This window comes from Dermacentor variabilis, chromosome 8 (assembly GCF_050947875.1).
Source record: "Dermacentor variabilis isolate Ectoservices chromosome 8, ASM5094787v1, whole genome shotgun sequence".
Taxonomy (NCBI): domain Eukaryota; kingdom Metazoa; phylum Arthropoda; class Arachnida; order Ixodida; family Ixodidae; genus Dermacentor; species Dermacentor variabilis.
Window position 1 is genome coordinate 42070833 of NC_134575.1, and position 19345 is coordinate 42090177.

At 49.8% G+C, this 19345-nt stretch overlaps 2 protein-coding genes across 2 annotated transcripts; both read right to left on the reverse strand.

Moving 5' to 3' along the window:
• Window positions 1-1786: 1786 nt before the first annotated feature.
• LOC142591010 (E3 ubiquitin-protein ligase sina-like) lies at window positions 1787-11161 on the reverse strand. Its single transcript, XM_075703386.1, has 2 exons — window positions 10905-11161; window positions 1787-2560 (listed from the first exon to the last, which is right to left on the reverse strand). The coding sequence occupies exons 1-2, from the start codon at window positions 11047-11049 to the stop codon at window positions 2175-2177; spliced, it is 531 nt and encodes a 176-aa protein (XP_075559501.1). The 5' UTR covers window positions 11050-11161; the 3' UTR covers window positions 1787-2174.
• Window positions 11162-13672: 2511 nt separating this feature from the next.
• On the reverse strand, window positions 13673-16175 carry LOC142591374 (E3 ubiquitin-protein ligase SIAH1B-like). The gene is made up of 2 exons (XM_075703699.1): window positions 15977-16175; window positions 13673-13809 (listed from the first exon to the last, which is right to left on the reverse strand). Exons 1-2 carry the CDS (start codon window positions 16173-16175, stop codon window positions 13673-13675), a joined length of 336 nt encoding a protein of 111 aa, XP_075559814.1.
• Between the last annotated feature and the right edge of the window lie 3170 nt (window positions 16176-19345).

The following is a 19345-nucleotide window of genomic DNA, read 5'->3' on the forward strand; positions in this document are numbered from 1 at the left end:
ATCGGACCGACTTGGATCACTGAGTATACGCGGCAAAGCAGACATGCGTGTCACTCTTCAATGAAACTCTTCCACGCCGATATTGATCACTGCAAGATGCTGGACTGGGCAGGTACCGCTCTTCGAAGAAACACTTTGACTCCGACTTGGAGTACTTGGTGCGTGCCACCCGGTTTGCGCTGGCCTTCCGTGAACCTTTCTGACGCCAAGTTGGGGTCACCATGTATTTGCCAGTAGGAGTGTGCCGCTCTTCAATGAGGCGTCTTTGACGTCAACTTGAGTAACTAGTCATGTGTCACTGGGAAGGTGCGGACCCGCCCTTGTTGCTCAGTGGCTACGGTGTTAGGCTGCTGAGCACAAGGTCGCGGGGTCGGATCCCGGCCACGGCGGCCGCATTTCGATGGGGAGGGGGGCGAAAACACCCATGTACTTAGATTTAGGTGCACGTTAAAGAACCCCAGGAGGTCGAAATTTCCGGAGTCCTCCACTACGGCGTGCCTCATAATCGGAAAGTGGTTTTGGCACGCAAAACCCCACAATTTAATTTTTTTTGGAGGAATGTGCAGCTCTACAATGACGATTAAAGATCTTTACATTCCTGACGATGCTGAGCTAAATCGTACCCGCGTGTCATCGGGACGCAGGTGGTGGTAACGTGGTACCAGGACGTCGCGACGCTTTGGCACTATGTAGCTCCGGCTCGCTTGCTCGTCTGCCATGCTGCTGCTCATTGATCGACCCGATGTCGCAGCACAATAGGCAACCGAGTGAGCCAGAGTGACTGCCACCACGTCGCCATGGCCCGCTCCCCACTTTGCCACGTTTTGCGACACGGAGCACCGCACGCACTAATCCGGTGCAATTTATTCGCTCTACCGTGTCTTTTCAGCTGCCACACTATATCTGAGCTTAGCACTTCTATACTATACGTTATATCCGACGCATTTCCATGTATGATGTGCCGGTGTCCCGGCGTCGAGCAGCCTATTTTGATCGCCTGGTGTGGCTGTGTTGCTGATTGTAATGAGCATTTGACGCAGTAGTTCTGCGGAAACCCGCAAGGTGGAGAGAAGTAATGAATAAAGGGAAAAATCGGACATCCACCCGTTCGTAGCAATTGCTACAAAGGAAAACCCATACGGGTTCCTCGAAAGAAACGCCTCATAGTTGAAGAAAAATTCGTCCTGGTCCGGGACACGAACCCGGGACCACCGCCTTTCCGGGGCAGCCACTCTACCATGTGAGCTAACCAGGCGGCTAGCAGATGGCAGGGCGAAGTCGAATTTGTCGACAACACGAAGCAAAGGCTAGTGTTTGACGTAATAGTTCTGCGGAAACCCGCAAGGTGGAGAGAAGTAATGAATAAAGGGGAAAATCGGACATCCACCCGTTCGTAGCAATTGCTACAAAGGAAAACCCATACGGGTTCCTCGAAAGAAACGCCTCATAGTTGAAGAAAAATTCGTCCTGGTCCGGGACAACACATGGGTTTTCCTTTGTAGCAATTGCTACGAACGGGTGGATGTCCGATTTTTCCCTTTATTCATTGTAATGAGCATTGTGTTTCGTGCACTCGTTGTGCATCACCGACGCCGGTGCCCAGCTGCGCGTTCTCACCAATGACCTGGTCACACGGCTGCTTCGGGGCTCCACCGCAGGCTCTATTGCTGGCTGCCATCTGAAGCCCGCCATGTAAGAGTGAATGTCCAATTAAGCTCGCACTACTAATCGCATACATAGATCATTAAAGTTGTGCCACCTCGTTGGCCGCATTCAAAGATACCGATTTATTTTATCCACAACAACCAGCAGAGGTCAGGATAAATTTATTATAACGCGCACTGATTTATCGGACACGTCGATCTGTGGCTGAACGCCGCCACGCAGCATTCTTCCGAAACACGGTGTCCCGAACACCGTCCCCCAATTTTCGTCTGGCTGCGATTCCGTCGCCTGCCTCGCCAGTTGCGCTCGAAAGCGAACGACGTTCATGTCCACGTCGAGGTCACGAACCATTCAAGGGGCGCTTAAATTTATTCTACGTACGCAAATTTATCGCGTCAATCCTTCCGCAGCAGATGATTGCATACGACGCCATGTAGGATTCTGATATACGCCGTTCCGAATGTCATCCCGGTAATCGGCTTCTGTCAGCCGGTCATGCCCCCTCGTGTCTACAGCGCAATATCGCCGCTCGAGGACGCGAGGCGGATGAACACGTTCACGTTGAGGTCGGCGCCGTTGCTGAGTCGCTCGGCGGTGCTCATGTCGAAGGTCAGGCCGTCCCCGATCCTGATCGTCTCGTTCCTGGTGTGCAGGCTCCTGGGTTTGGCCTCCCAGGTGAGCCGGTGTTCTGCACCGCACAGCTGCAGGCGGTACACGAATCCCCGCGCATCCTCGCTCGAGCCCACCAGCAGGACGACGCCGAAGAAGCGGTCGCGGTAGTTGTTCCTCTTCTTGAGCATCACGGCGAAGTCGCGACCCAGACACGACTGCAGCGCCACCCAGCAGAAGGCACCGGCGCGGTTGAAGCGCGTCGCGGTGAGGACAACGTTCTCGCCTACAAATGCGCAAGGAAAACGAAAAGGACGTCCATTATAAAAAAAAAACGAACGGTATTAGAAGGTATATATACGTATAGCTCTGGATGTGCCCTGCTTTGCCTGTTTCCTTATACCTGTACTGCATTATGAATTTGGACTTGTTAGTTAGTTAGTTAGTTAGTTAGTCAGTTAGTTTATTAGTTAGTTATTTAGTGTATTAGTTAGTTAGTTAGTGTATTAGTTAGTTAGTGTATTTGTTAGTTAGTTAGTTAGTTAGTTAGTGTATTAGTTAGTAAGTTAGTTAGTGTGTTAGTTAGTTAGTTAGCTAGTTAGTTAGTTAGTGTATTAGTTAGTTAGTGTATTAGTTAGTTAGTTAGTTAGTTAGTTAGTTAGTTAGTTAGTTAGTTAGTTAGTTAGTTAGTTAGTTAGTTAGTTAGTTAGTTAGTTAGTTAGTTAGTTAGTTAGTTAACGATGCCTCATGGCACCACGAGGAGCATAGAGTAAGAGGAGAGAAGGGGGAGCAACACATGAGTGGGTATAACACATAGTAATATTGAGTGAAGACACTACTGCCTATATGTACACAGTACGAACCCCCTACGCTCCACATAATCGTATAATTTAAAACACAAATGATAAACATTATTGAAAATACCGTTAGCTTTGATGAATTCAAAGTGCAATGCAGATACAGTTCACACGGAGATCAATGGCATACTTTAAACACATGTACGAAAGAGACACCCAACACAATGTACACAGCGGTAAATTTGCAAGACCGGAGTGAAAGTTTCCTTTCAGAAGCGCGGGAGAAGGCGCTTTAAATGAAGGAGATCTTCAAAAGAACAGACTGGTGGGCCAGTTGGTACTGCATAACTTGAGGTAAAGCGCAAAAGAGCGCGCAGCTAGGAGGACAGAGGGAGACGAAGAGACAGTGCTACTAACAGCTGATTGTTTAGTGCACATGGTTAATACATATATGTCATAGTACAAGAGGAAGAAAACAGGGGAACAAAGCCACCGTCGCAACATTGATCACATCTTGGCCTAATCATCCGTCACTGCCGCTACCGCGATAAGAACCGAATTTTTTTTTATTTTTGACGTTGAAACAGGTGGGCAGCTTACACAGTTATTCTTTTTATTCATTTCGAACGCCTCGATAATCTCCCTAGTCACTTGATCCGTGTTTTTTTATACAACTTTTGATCTATCAAAAGTTATTTTGTCTCCTTGTTTTCTTCCTGTTGTACTGTATGGTATATATTGCCACATCGTATATGGTCACTGCGGGTATGTGCCAGGCGATGAGAACGACGCTGAAGTAGCGCGCGAGTGGAAAAATAGAGACGACAATGACGTCGCGTTGACCGCTCTGCTAAAGTGCTTCCATACGTCCTCTACGCCGGCTTTCCCGTCTTCTACTAGGCTGCGACACTGGTGGAGGTGCGGGGTAGGATTGCCTCATGCTCGGCACCCCTTCGCGGAGCCATACCTCGAAAGCGGAATCACCTTCGTTCATCGAAACTCCTGTTCACCGGTACAGTCGCCGCCTGCTAGGCCTGACGCCCGAATTCAACCCTTTGCAGGACCCTGCTGGAACGCGTCAACCTACTTCCGCCATGGCTACTGCAACTCCATCGCAGGTGACGCTTCAGAATCCTAAGATACCAGAAATCTTCCACGGCGACGCTTTTGAGGATGTCCAAGATTGGCTTGACCAATTTGAGCGTGTCGCCAGTTATAATGACTGGGGCTCCCAGCAAAAGCTGTCTAATGTCTATTTTGCGCTTCAAGACAGTGCGCGGACGTGGTTTGTGAACCGGGAGAGAAATTTGACCACGTGGGATGCCTTCCGCACCCAGCTACTAGACACGTTCACTAGTAGCGACAGAAGAGACAACGCGCAGCGCCTACTCGAATCCCGCATTCAAAAACCAAACGAGAGCGTTGCCATGTTTGCAGAAGATATGGCGCGCCTTTTCCGCAGAGCAGACCCTGAGATGGCCGAAGAAAAGAAGTTGCGCTATCTCTTGCGCGGAGTGAAGGAGGAACTGTTTGCCGGGCTCGTGAGGAACCCACCGACGACAGTGGCCGAATTTACCAAGGAGGCTACCGCTATAGAACGGGCACTACAGCAACGGTACCGCCAATATGATCGCCAGAGCTCGCCGGTGAATGCATCCATTCTACCTGAGAGCTGCAGCACATCTCTACGTGAAGTCATCCGAGAGATTGTGCGAGAGGAGATCCGGCAGCTCGGGATCTCTCCCATGGTACCAGCGGCGGCTTCTGTCGCTGATATAGTTCGGGAGGAAGTTCGAGAGGCCTTTTCGTCGCCCGACTGGCAGGCGGTGCCGCGACGATTGACCTACGCGGAAGCTGTCTGCCGTCCACCTCCTGCCACTTCGATGCTGCTGACACCGTCGACCACTACGACGCAGCCGTCACCGCCACCCCCGACGCCCTATTTTCGACAGTCACAGCCGCCGCCAACTATGCCGTATCGCCGCCAGTCGATCGCTGCGCCTCGGTCTTACGGCGAATCCCCTGTGGGCTACCCGCTTCGAAAGACCGATGTGTGGCGCACCGCTGACCGCCGGCCGCTGTGCTTTCATTGCGGCGAAGCTGGACATGTTTATCGCGCGTGCCGCTACCGCGCAGCCGGGTATCCAAGGTTTCCCAACTGCAATTACCCTGTGTTTGATGCTGCACGTACCTGCGACGACAATTCTACAAACTTTCGGCCAGAAGGTTCAGCGACGCCTCGATCACGTTCCCCTTCTCCGGCTCGTTATACCCCACCGACCCGTCGCGATTTTTCTGACGCCTCTAGGGGCAGGTCCCCTAGCCCACGCCGGGGAAACTAGAAGCAGCGGCCTCCGGGGGTGAGGTTGCAAACCGTCTAGCTTTCCAAGAGCCCCCATCACCGACGACCGACGACTCTAAAACTCCGACGTCTCCAACCGCACCCCCTGTAACCGATGCCGTCAGCGCCGATCTTGTCGTTTTCATTGACGGCCACCAAGTGGCCGCTCTCGTCGATACTGGTTCGCATTTTTCGATAATAAGTCAAAAGCTGGCCGACAGGTTGAGAAAAGTGAAGACGCCGTGGACCGGGCCCAACATCAGAACTGCCGGCGGCCAGTTGATGACGCCGATCGGAAAATGCACAGCCAGGATAGTAATCGCCGGTGAAACCTTCGTCGCCACCCTCGTCATTCTCTTTGAGTGCTGCAAGGAACTTATATTGGGCATGGATTTCTTGCGGGAGTACGGTGCAGTGATTAATGTCCGTGACCTCGTCGTCACATTTTCTACGAGCTCAGACGACGTCGACCCCGCGGAGCACCAGCGACCCCGCTTACGTATCGCCGACGACGACGTCACGCTTCCGCCGCGAAGCTGTGCCCTCGTACCTGTTATCTGCGACAACTTGAACACCGGGACTGGTGTCGCTGAACACATCGACGCACTGGTACTGAGTCAAGGCGTTTCCATCGCCAGGGCCGTAATTAACGTACACGACGGACGTGCTGAACTCCTACTGACGAATTTTACCAGGGAACGTCGACACATTGTTAGAGGCACGGCTGTTGCGTACTTCGACGAATTTACCTCAATACGAGACTGCCTCTCAGTGGAGCACGTGACGGCCACCGTGGCCATGCCTGCCCCTGTGGTTGATATCAGTCCCACCTTGTCATCCGTCGAACGTAACAGCCTTCTTGAGCTCATCGATGAGTTTAAGAAATGCTTTTCATCTACGTCACGAGTCAGCCAGACGCCGCTCACTAAGCACCGTATTGTCACCGAAGCCGACGCCAGACCAATTCGGCAGCATCCTTATCGTGTGGCACCGAAAGAGCGCGAGGCGATACAAACGCAAGTGAAGACGATGCTTGAGGACGGGGTTATTCGGCCATCTAAGAGTCCTTGGGCATCGCCTGTCGTGTTGGTGAAAAAGAAGGACGGTAGCCTGCGCTTCTGCGTCGACTCCCGAAAACTCAACCAGATCACAAAGAAAGACGTTTATCCGCTGCCGCGTATCGACGATTCACTGGACAGGCTACGAAACGCACGTTACTTTTCGTCGATGGACTTGAAAAGCGGCTACTGGCAAATAGAAGTTGATGAGCGAGACCGTGAGAAGACCGCATTTGTGCCGCCCGACGGACTTTATGAATTTCAGGTGCTCCCCTTCGGTTTGTGTTCTGCGCCAGCAACGTTTCAGCGACTAATGGACACGGTACTCTCAGGCCTCAAATGGCAAACCTGTTTGGTGTACCTCGACGACGTGATTGTTTTCTCCGCCACGTTCGAGGAACACTTACGGAGACTAAAGACGGTCTTTGAAGCCATACGCTCAGCTGGTCTAACTTTGAAACCTGAAAAGTGCCATTTTGGCTTTGAAGAACTTCAATTTCTCGGTCACGTTGTCAGTCGTGAAGGTGTCCGACCTGACCCTGATAAAACCTCTGCCGTTGCTAATTTCCCAACGCCATCCGATAAAAAGGCCGTGCGACGTTTTCTGGGCCTTTGCGCCTACTACCGACGCTTTATTGCGGACTTTTCGCGCATCGCATGGCCATTAACGCATCTAACCAGAGAAGATGTCCCCTTCGTATGGGGTGACGCCCAGCAACGGGCATTTCACGACCTACGGCAACGCCTGCAGACGCCTCCCGTGCTCGCACACTTTGATGACGACGCTCCTACGATTCTTCATACCGACGCTAGTAATGTCGGCCTCGGCGCAGTGCTTGTACAGCGGCAGGACGGCGCCGAAAGAGTGCTTGCTTACGCCAGCAGGACGCTCTCAAGAACGGAGGCAAACTACTCCACGACAGAAAAAGAATGTCTCGCACTGGTGTGGGCCGTCCTGAAATTTCGGCCATATTTGTATGGTCGGTGTTTCACCGTTGTCAGTGATCATCATGCACTTTGCTGGCTGACTAATTTAAAAGATCCCGCTGGTCGGCTAGCGCGCTGGAGTCTTCGTCTCCAAGAGTTCGACTTCACGGTTGTCTACAAATCAGGGAAACGACACACCGATGCCGACTGCCTTTCTCGGTCTCCTGTTCAGACTGCAGTGCACGACGATGATGACACGGCTTTTCTAGGCGTGCTAGATACTGTCGCCGTTTCACGCCACCAACGCGAGGACGCAGAACTGGTTCCTCTTTTTGATTACTTAGAGGGAAGAACAGGCAGTGTGCCGAGGTTATTCGCTAGAGGGCTGCCTTCATTCTGCTTGCGCCACGACGTTCTGTATAAAAAGAACTTTTCACCTAGTGGCAGCAGCTACCTACTCGTCATTCCCGCATCTCTTCGCGACGAAGTCCTACACGCCTGTCACAACGAGCCGACCGCTGGTCACTTGGGCTACACTCGGACATTAGCAAGAATTAGGCTCAAGTACTATTGGCCGAGACTTGCGTCGATCGTGAAACGTTACACACAGACATGCCTGGATTGCCAGCGCCGCAAAGCCCTACCCGGCAAGCCAGCTGGACTGCTGCATCCTGTTCAGATACCGCAAGCGCCGTTCGAACAAATTGGCATGGACCTTTTAGGTCCGTTTCCACTGTCTATTGCCGGAAATAGATGGATAATCGTCGTCACGGATTATCTTACGCGATACGCCGAAACAGGTGCTATCCAACGTGGAACAGCAGCCGAAGCAGCGCGATTTTTTGTCGAAGCCGTCGTCCTAAGGCATGGCGCTCCCGCAGTGGTCATAACAGACAGAGGATCTGCGTTCACGGCTGCGCTTCTGGATACCGTGTTGCGACTAAGTGGTACCACTCACCGCAAGACCACGGCTTACCATCCCCAAACCAATGGGCTGACAGAACGTCTGAATAAGACTCTGGCAGACATGATGAGTATGTACATCGACGTCGACCACGAGAACTGGGACGAGATTTTACCATATGTTACATTTGCATATAACACGGCTCGCCAAGAGACAACACGCGTGACGCCTTTCAGCCTTGTTTATGGACGCGAAGTGACAACCATGTTGGACGCAATGCTGCCGCACGAGTGCGGTGACGGCGAGACAGGTGCCGAGGAGTTTACGCAACGCGCAGAGGAAGCCAGGCAGCTTGCGCGTTTGCGAATCAAAGCACAACAGGAATACGATGCCCGACACTACAATCTTCGACACAGACCCGTCACGTACAACGTCGGTGACCAGGTGTGGGTCTGGACTCCGATTCGTCGGCGGGGGCTGTCTGAAAAGCTCCTGCGAAGATACTTCGGCCCGTACACAGTTCTGCGCCGCATCAGCGATGTTAATTATGAAGTTGTCCCCGACAGCCATAACTGCTCCAAACGCCGGCGGCATCTGCCCGAGGTTGTGCATGTGCTTCGTATGAAGCCATACATTTCCTCATGACCTCAACTTTGCACCGTCTGTGCACAGCCTTCGGACGTTGGTGCATCGGGACGATGCCCTTTTTTTTCAAAGGGGGGGCAAATTCCACATCGTATATGGTCACTGCGGGTATGTGCCAGGCGATGAGAACGACGCTGAAGTAGCGCGCGAGTGGAAAAATAGAGACGACAATGACGTCGCGTTGACCGCTCTGCTAAAGTGCTTCCATACGTCCTCTACGCCGGCTTTCCCGTCTTCTACTAGGCTGCGACAATATGTATTAATCATGTACATTAAGCAATTGCAGCGCTGTGTCTTTTGTCTCCTTTTATCGTCCTGCCGGCTCTTTTGCGCTTTGCCTCAAGTTACGGAAAACTCAACGACTCCAAAGGCACACGCTTTATATTCTTAGAGCTGGACTACTTGAGGACTCAGTGCTACAGACAAATAATTCGTTGTGTACGGCCCTGAAATTATGGGGCATGTACATTATTGTTGCTATTAAAGCAAAATTATCTAGCCCCTCGCCCGCCCCCAAGTGGCGGAAGCGAGCACACAGATTCAAGAAGTATCGTTTAAACGCTGCTACAGGCGATAAAATTAAAGGCCTCTGAGCTGTCTTCACGATTACAGGACCGGATTTGAGAGCAAATCGCACTACCGCTTCGATCGCTTGTGTTATCTTCGCCCGTAATCAACGTCTGCCACCGCTGTACAGCTTGCATTCTATTATTAATAAAGCGAGGCTTTCTTCTTCTCTTCCTTCCATTTTTGACAGTGCTGGCCCCTGCCGTCTTGCAAAGCATACAACATCCTGAACCACTAGGTTTGTGCAGCTGGGCGTGTGTGTCTGGGTTCTGTCTCACGAGCAGAACAGGGGACAAAAAGTGAACAAGTGAGCAACACAACGAGCCGAGCGTGGATAAAGAAGTGGAGGGAACGAAATGGGCCCGGAGTGCGCATTGAGCGAAGAGCGTGACACTATACATACAAGTAAATAAGCAACGCGGAGACGTGTCAGTAGACATCGAGGTCGATCCCGAAAAGAAACGTGTCAATGTGCGTGAGTACGTCGTTGCTACAGGGAGGCTCTCGTGTTCAACATCTTTTCCTCGTTATTAACATTAGATTGCATTTTTTTATAATCTAACAACTTCGTCAAAAACGGCGTGATCAACTTATAATCGTTAACTATCTAAATATGAGTAGTACCAACCCCTAAGTTAACGAGAACCAATGAATTAATATTATGTTTCCATTGCGAACCGTGGCCAATTCCCCCTCGTGAGTACATGCCGTGTGTTGAAGGCTGCACCAGCAACAGCAACATCAAGGAAGGTTACGCTTATCACCTATTGTCAAGCATGCGTGGGATCCATCGATATTGTTTTTCCGTAATGGCGCCCGTCCATGGAGGCATAGCACGTTTCTGAAGAAAACACTATCTGCGCTCACTAGGATGACAATGCAAGAACGCGCGTGAGGAGACACGGGAGCGACAACGATGACGGCGACTGACAGAAAAGGCCACAAAGGCTGCAAGTGCAACTCAGTGCAAGGTGAACTTTCCGGTCGCAATGGAAAAAAAACGGCGCAAAGTTATCGTATCGGCTAACAAGAGCCACTTACAGAGTCACTTGCCATTCAAACATATTGAAGCAGTGGTTATATATTGTTGCTTGCACTCAGTTTAACTCTACAGTATAGCACATGTATGACGGTCTAGTCTGTAAAGTCATGCATTTGCGTTTGACGTGCTGCTCGCCTCGTCTAAAAGCAAGGACCAAGATAAGTAAAACTTGCAGCAGAATCTTCCAGGCTCCCGTAAATTTTAGTGCGATTTGCGTTACGTCCCTATGTAACCTACAAACTAAACACCAAATCGTCAAAAACAGTACTCCCGTTACTCTTAAACCTCAGTTCGCAGGTGTATAAGGAGTGGTGCGACAAAAGTGCACTCGTGTAGCTCGGTGCCTCACCTTGCAATCTTGGAACGAATTCGTGCGTGCGAAGAATGTGGTCCACCACTTCTTGTAGCGGTCCTCGCCACTTGCACGGCTTCAAGCCGAGCACGCAAGGACACGGTCTGAGGAGCACAGAAAAAAAAATCCCACCGATGCACATCGCCGTGTCGCTGTGAACTGCGCAATCAGCGGATGCTCCGCGTTTACGGTAAGCAGTTTCAACCACACCCACAGGTTTCTCAATACCGAGGCGATTGAGTAGCGTTGGCCGTGCGTCCACTACGATTCGTCTTTTTCACAGCCAAACGCGCTCTGCGTTTCTTGAGACCCTCTAATCAACAGTACACAGGAGGTATTGCTCTGACCCTCTAGGTGCTCGAACCGCGCATGCGCCGTCGGCGGGACAACGCGGCAATGGCGAAGGCGCCGACGGCACGAAGGCGTCTCGAGTGTGTGTGTAATTGTTATCGCAATAAAAATGTAACCGTTTCGACATTAAACTCTTCAGCTGGGTTACAAAATATTGCAGCTTCGCCATGAGGGCAAATCAATGAATGCGATATCAACGTGTTAGAATATTACACCAAGTGTATAAGGCTCGTAGCATTAGTGGCGGCATCAAGTGCAGTAAACGTAAGGTAAACACGCGTGGTGTGGCGTGCGGGGACACGTGAATACAGAAAACCACGATGCCCGCGAGCAGCACCGGTTAGAATTACAGGGTCTTGTCAGCGTTGTCGCCTTATGTTGAGCTCGCGTTCCCATACAGTGGAATGCTCACGGCGAGCACGATGTGTGTGCGTGTCCCCTTGTCGCTTTTGAACATCAGGGTTTTGTCGACGTTATCGCTTAGCCTCGGCCTCTTTAGGGTGCCTCGATGTCCTCCTCGCCCGCCACTCCGTGCAGAGTGGAGACAACCGCGGCGTCGACAACGGCGTTGGGCACGCGAATGGCGGACGCCTTAGCGACGCGTTGCCGGCGCTCTTGTGTATCCGCCATTCGCGTGCCCAACGCCTATGGTAGAAGCCGCGGTTGTCTCCACCCTGTACGGAGCGGCGGGCGAGGAGGACATCGAGGCACTCTAGACCATAGAGTTTCATACAATAATTCTATTCTCTATAGACCTCCTTAAATTAGGCCTCCTGTTTCCGCAGCGCCACGTCTGGGTGCCTCCGGCGTTGAGCCGCAGCGTGCGCCTCACACGCAGCAAAGCATAAAATTACTGTTTCTGCATCTGAACTGATGGAGTGCACTTTGCGCGTATGCTGGACCCGCCTTGATTCCTTACGATTATGGTTTCGCTCGAGCCTATCAGCCGGCGTTCTGACAACGCGCGCGGGCATGTTTGCGTGATGTGAGGGACGCGGTGCTTCGACGCTGTAACCGTGCACGCAAGTGCGTATCTTGTCTACTATACGCGTGGGAAAATGATGGCACAAGCCGATAGGCTCTGCATAGTTTGCGTAGTCTGCGTATGCTATGTTGACATTCGTCCCACCAAGCAAAGTTGTCTAACATGAGGTCTTGCAATACAGCTTGTTCTGTGCAACAGTCTCTGCGGTTGGAACACAAACACGCCTAGACATCTTTCACCACCTTGCGTTCAAAATCTTACGCAGGGAAATCGTACAGTAAAGGTAAGTAATGGTCCTCAGAAAACGTAATAAATCTAAAGCAATCGGTATTATTATGTGGCGGCGAAAAATCGCGCGGAGTGTTTGTAAAACGCGCCAAGCGTCTCAACAAACTGGCTTTGCACGCGGGAGATGGTGGTTAGAGAATTGAGCTGTTGTGCTAAGGCGGTCGCGGGTGCTCTGTTCGAATCCTGCCGTCGGATAGTTTCAGTTACGTTTGTTTATTACACCGACTAGGCATTTCTGAGCGACTTTACCACCACTTTTTTCCATCGGGTATGTTTCAAACCATTTTCGTGGACCGATCCCGAAGATAGTTCGGAGCCGCGCCAGTAAAATTACCTCACTTTCAGGTTTAAGCTTTGAATATTTTCGCACTTTTATGATTTAAGAGTATTCTGAGAAGATTTAAAATAAAAAGCATCCGCATCCACCGCTACGCATCCACGCATCCCACAGCTATGATTTCCAAAGTAAATTGGGTAATGTGTGCATTTAGCAACAGTATTATTCCTTATCGCACAATTGCCGGACGTCTGCTGTCTAAAATCATTCGCGGCCGAAAAGGAGGCAGCAATCACAGCTTCATTTCCGCTATGCGCCATCCTTGAAAAATTTCGAACTTGTTCTATAGTTGCTCGATATTTTAGGAATGCGCTATATGTGCTACTATCGTGTTATATCTTTAGTAATCTTGCACTGAATATCTAACCACCAGAATGTGTTACTCTTGCACTTTCGTTTCGAGCAAGAGCACTCAATCTCGAACACAGCTGCCTGCGCAGCCCGCGCTGAGCTGCAAAGTCGATGACGGGGCGTCTGACGACAAAGACATGGCAATCGACGCCTGGCCGTAAGAATGCCATAAGAACACGCTGGGCGTTATCGGGGTTGTTGTTGTTGTTGTTGTTGTTGTTGTTGTTGTTGTTGTTGTTGTTGTTGTTGTTGTTGTTGTTGTTGTTGTTGTTGTTGTTGTTGTTGTTGTTGTTGTTGTTGTTGTTGTTGTTTGCTTTGTGCCAGTTCCCCACGAAAGATGGCCGCGTCCTAGAAGCGCTATACATCGAGCTCATAAGGAGCACAGTGGTCATGATGGCACGAAATAAAAACTATTTTGCGAACCAATACTGCTGCTATACGTGAAGATGAATCTCACCCGTGCTCGCAGGAGTCTTCGTGTTTCTTCTTGGCGCCAATTAGTAGAACGGCAGCGCAGCCCCTTGGGTTGTACTTGCATGGGAACATCGCCGTTTCCGCCAGCTTCTCCAAGGCTAGGTTCCTGTTCTTCCCTGAGTGTGAACAAAAGTACGCGGGCGAGTTTAGCAGGCTGCGGGCCTGTTCTGTTTTCGCAGAAAGCGAAAGCAGTTGAGAGCTCGAAACTGGCTTTGCTGAGCCTGTCCGCCCGTTCCGTTGCGCAGTCGTGTCACTTAGGCCACCTCGATCGTATTATCCTGACCGCATGGCGAAGAAGTAAAAAAAAATGACGACATACACCATCTCAAGATGAATTTCTACGTTAGAGGAGCTCTGAAATGCTGCCGTAACTACTAATAGAATGGCCTCCTCATTAAAGGACGTAATCTCGCGAATGTCATGCCGCAAAGGTGTTTTTTTTTACTCATTTACCTACAAATGGAGTTATCGTTCCGATACCTGGCTTTCTCTCTCTTTTCGTCCCCGCTAGCGCACTGGAAGCTACACAGCGGAGAAGGCCAGAGGACAAAGTACCGGCCAGGCCAAAAAGTTTAGTGTCGCTTGTCGCGGCACCCCGTGGCGGCTACGGTAGACTATGCTACGCAGCACGCCGCTGGTATCTCAGAGGTCAAGCGCAGACGCAGACGCAGCCACGCGCAGTACAAGGATGAAATAATTTAATTGCGATAGCAATTATATGGACACTCGAGGGGCATTACCGCCCGCATTACATTGCGGGCGTTCTACTCCGGCGGCCGCTGCGTGTGGCGCGTCTGAGCGCAGCCATGCGTGCTCCATCTTGAAAGCCATCTGCGATGGGTACATAGTCTAAGCGCACCGAAAGCTGATAGCTTCGTGCGCGCTGTGTTCTCGCCGCTTAGGTCGCGTTGATGCGAGGGGCAGCGCAGATGGCCAGTTCGCTCGCTGATGCTGCCGCTCTTCCTCGTGCCAGCGTTTTTTGACAGTGAGTGTTCGCGCTCATCGAGTGAGATTTGTTCATGTTTGGCTGTGCGCGCGCGACACCATGCTTCTTACTTTAGTTAGTCAGCGAATGTATACGAGTTTATACGGGCGATAATACTGTTATCCTTACTTCGTATAGCTATCTACTAATTTACTGTTGCAATCGATGCTTCGCCTTTTGGGCGAAACTGCGACATTTTTTTCTGTCTTTTTAAGAACGCAGACGTATATATTTTCAATTTATTTAACTCAAGATTACCCATATTATATTATTGAGAATGCTCTTGTGATCACGAAATCAGCCGTTAGCGTTGGCGGGTTTGGCTGCTCTCGGTGATGCTGCATGACGACGTTGCGGAAGCGAGAGCAAGTGACTTTTTTTTCCGAGCTGTGTTTGACGGGAGATTGTAAATTCCATGCTGCCTACAGCGCAGTAATATTTGGCTCACATGTTCAGAACAGCACCTACGACAGATGAGGAGCGTTTTCTTACCATGTTCAAAAAAGCGTTTCGGGGCCTCTTTAATGCGATTAGCACTGAAGCAATGTTGCGGCCCACCGTATATGCCGCCCAGAGGTAAACAAATTTCAAAGGATGTTATTTTCTGTCATTGAAAGGCGGCACATACCACATAACCAGCGACCCAAGTTGCCTTTGAAAGGAACACAGCACCGAGGTAGCTCGATTGTTAGGAGCATATACCAGGGTAGCGCGATTGTTAGGAGCCTTGCACGCGTATTGCAGAGACGTGGTTCAGATCCGAAGTGCGGCAAGTGGTTTCTTTCGTGCACTTCAATTTTCCTTTATCGTTTCTACATTTCAATTGAAACAAGTACATCGCCCGATGCTTTTCTTGTTTTCATTGTCTGTTGGTTGATTGTGACTAATTAGAATAGGGTTCCTCGTTCAGTAGCGGGATAAGCATTTTAAAAGTGCTGGGCTTGCACGTGCCGTGGCAGTGATGCGATTATGAGGCACGCCTATGTGGCGCGCACTCCACGTTAGTTTTACCCACCTAGACCTAAGCACACAATCGCTTTCGGATTTCGACCCCATCGGAATGCGACCGCCGCGGTAGGAATCGAACCCGCGTCCTCGATCTCCGGAGCACAAGGCCATGGTCACTAAGCTACCGCCGGCGGTTGAGCTAGCGCATCTTTTCAGTCTTAGAAATAGACTCCTCGAAATGGACCGACACTACTTCGCAAACACCGAGAACTGTCGCGATTGCGGCGTGCCCAGTGGAAGGCTTCCCGCTATAGCGGCGTGTTTTCAAACGTGCGGCACTCTAGGCTCACCCTTGGGCGCGCGACAGACGGGGCACTTGGCCACTTTCTTCCGGCAGGGGGCGCAGAGGTGGTGGCCGTTCTCGCACTGCATGATGGGAGGCAGCGCGTAATCCTTGCAGACGGGGCACTCTAGCAGGCTGGCCATCTGGGTGATCGACGAAGACGTCTGCGCTCTGGACGGACGGCATACGCTGGTCACCGAGGCCATGCTTCCACCCCACTAGCCGAGCTGGAAAGAATCGCATAACAGCACACCGCGCACGTAAACGGAAGCTTTTTGTGGATTTGACTTTCGACGGGTTATTACCATAAGTGTAAACTTATTCTAACCGGCCTCCTTATTCCGGGGAAAAAATTCACTAAAATATGCTATGCCCTCCCATGTTAGAACCCTGTACGGAACCAAAACTGCAAGATGTCCATTCGCAACCCACAAATTTCGCATCCCACATTGTAATGTCAGACAGCGCGACCACGATTCATGCCCCATCTGGCTCGGATTCAGTAAATTATCCTGTTCGCAGTGACAACTAATCGCTACATTTCTCATTCTTGCCATGAAAACCTGGTGCGGCAACAATCAGTGGTATTGCATTTTTCGATGTTCCAGGTGTATGAAAATCGGGGGGCGTAGTGGTAACGTTATTTGCACTTCTTGTAGTTTGCTGTGCCTTCTTATACGGTAGACTCGTCCCTTTAAATAATGAGTGCATCGGCAAAAATCATTAAAGTATATTTCCTCTTCTCTATTGTGGTCTGTATACTTTTGAATGGGTTTTCACATAGTCTGCATGCGTCAGCTCATAAAAGCGAGACACCGTTTGACGTGCACAATCTGTCTTAGTCTATAAAGTTCAATTAAAACATTTCTGTACTTCTGCAAGCAGCTGAACAATTTTTGTGAGTTAAATGTATTGAAGTTGTTGCGAACTCCCACAACCAAAATGACGCTTCGCCTATTATTTCGCTGAAGTAGTAAATCCAATTTCCAATTAAACTCTTATGATTGAATGAAAGAAGGTTTTATTAAAAGAACTGCGATTTCTATTTGTGATCGAAAAATTACTCCTTCGAATGCTTCGGTCTGCAGACAAATTCGATGTAACGTTGAATATTTTGATGTTTTCGTCGTTTAGTTTTGCATGTACGGAGTGCGTTGGTGAATTCTGCACAGTTCAGTTTTCGCTGCCAGCACGGGTAGTGGTGACCTCACCGTGGGGATGAGCGCTAGGAATCTGTTAATAATACAAACTTCGAATATTATCTCTCTGTCGAATTGACTCAGTGGAATCAACTTTTTTTATATTCACTCTCTCGGAATGCTCCATTACGATCAAATGCCACCTATTCTGCCATTGGAAAAAAGTCCATGCATGGCGGGGTTCCCCATTGTACGCCAGTTGCCAAATTTGGTGAATACTATTTTTCGTTAACTTACAATGTAAGCTGCCCAGACGACCCCCTCTTAGGAAAGCCGCTTAGCTTATTGAATAAACTGTAATTTCTTTTCAACGTTTTCTCTACAGATTTCTTTCCCTACATTTCGAAGTATGCAAAATAGAATCGGCAGCAGTTAGTTTAACCTTCAATAACCACGTTTTGCGAATGATGGTGTTCCACTAAAAAAAATATCCATCGTTAGAACGTTTATAGAGGTGACGTTTTTCCACAGCGGGATGCAGACAACAGGGCAAACATTTCCGTGCTGAGTTCATGGCTGTTCAAGTGTTAGTGTTCCAGACAGTTTCACATGCTTCGATGTTCGATGGCGATAGTGAAGACCCCGTTCGTCAGCCACAGCGCGCGGCGTCTTTCACTTATCGCACCAGTGTCCCCGACGCCAGCGAGGACAACTGCGAATTATGTGAAACGGCCTTCCAACATACAGGAGAGGCCTGTCTGAGTGTTAAGCACGCGGAGCTTTGCCCAGTCCAAAAATCCAACCTCAGGAATTGGATGATTGGAGCCAGGATCCAATTGCCTCGCGATAGGTTTCCCGAATCGTCGTCACCGATCTGAATTGTATCTCCTCAATGTCGCTTCTTCCGCTCGCTATAGGCTACCGTGTTCTGGCTCTGCTCTCAGCTGCGGGTAGCTTCAGAGCAACGTGCCTATTAAATTAAATTATGGGGTTTTACGTGCCAAAACCACTTTCTGATTATGAGGCACGCCGTAGTGGAGGACTCCGGAAATTTCGACCACCTGGGGTTCTTTAACGTGCACCTAAATCTAAGTACACGGGTGTTTTCGCATTTCGCCCCCATCGAAATGCGGCCGCCGTGACCGGGATTCGATCCCGCGACCTCGTGCTCAGCAGCCCAACACCATAGCCACTGAGCAACCACGGCGGGTGACGTGCCTATGCCCACGAAGCTAAGAGATACACACAAGAGCAGGAAACGAGGTTCCCGTAACTGCTGGCGGTGGTAACTCACAACGATACATTAACGTTTCACCACTAATATGCTATTAGATACGAGCAGACGCCGCACTTACCTTAGCACGGCGTCAATTTTGGGTCTGTATACACAATTCGTCGTCTTTCTTTCAGGCGAGGCAGGCTTGTGTCGTCTGTGACATGCACCAGACTCTCGAGAGATCAAAGACTGGATGATTCCCAACACAAATACGAAAAAAAAAACAATTTACGAATATTATCGTTATGAAGAGGATTTGCATGACAACGGCGCAAAAGTTGCTATTTCCTTACTTTCTCTACATTAGCACAATTAGCTGTCCCTTCTTTTTCGATGACCTCAAAAAACGTATAGCCATAACGTTCGCAAGTATTTAATGCGAAACGAATTTTTGAGAAAGCTGTACGAATTATATCGCGACATTGTGACTTCGGGCGACAACACCGAATGTTGCAATTAGAAAAAAAAAATTTGGTGCTGTTTGCTTTTGGTGTAGCCACATGCGTGTTTGGGCTGGGCTCCACCAATTCATCGAAGATTCTACTCTGTTGGGTAGCCGTGAGCACCGTTTCTGCTGCAACGTCCTTTTGTAATCTTTCTTTGTCGCATGTTGTTTCGATCAGTATACGTATCTTATCAGTTTATCGCGAATCTGTATCAATTCATCTTTTATATTTTTTTCGATTGATTTTTGGCAGGTTTTGGCATTATACTTTCCAGTTTGTCCAGTTTCTCTGTTTGGAAAACCGCCCGCGTGGGCCATACTGTTTGCTACAATATCTTGACAGGCGCATCCGTCATTTAGAGATTATCTGCGACTTCAGTCTCACTTGTGATTAGTGGGTAATTGTTTAATAAAACGTTTCCTTAATTATTGCAAAATTAGAAACCGCTGGGCGAATTGGAGTGGTAACACGAAAAAGAAAACAGCGTCAAACCCGAGCAGAAGGATAGTAAAAAC

Bases quoted from the DNA above. Each gene is read 5' to 3' on its own strand.
- LOC142591374 (XM_075703699.1), bottom strand. From the start codon at position 16,175: ATGGCCTCGGTGACCAGCGTATGCCGTCCGTCCAGAGCGCAGACGTCT. The intron at 13,810-15,976 runs GTGAGCCTAGAG...GTTCACACTCAG, and splicing joins CGTCTGTCGCGCGCCCAAGG to GGAAGAACAGGAACCTAGCC.
- LOC142591010 (XM_075703386.1), bottom strand. From the start codon at position 11,049: ATGTGCATCGGTGGGATTTTTTTTTCTGTGCTCCTCAGACCGTGTCCT. The intron at 2,561-10,904 runs GTGAGGCACCGA...GCGCATTTGTAG, and splicing joins ATTCGTTCCAAGATTGCAAG to GCGAGAACGTTGTCCTCACC.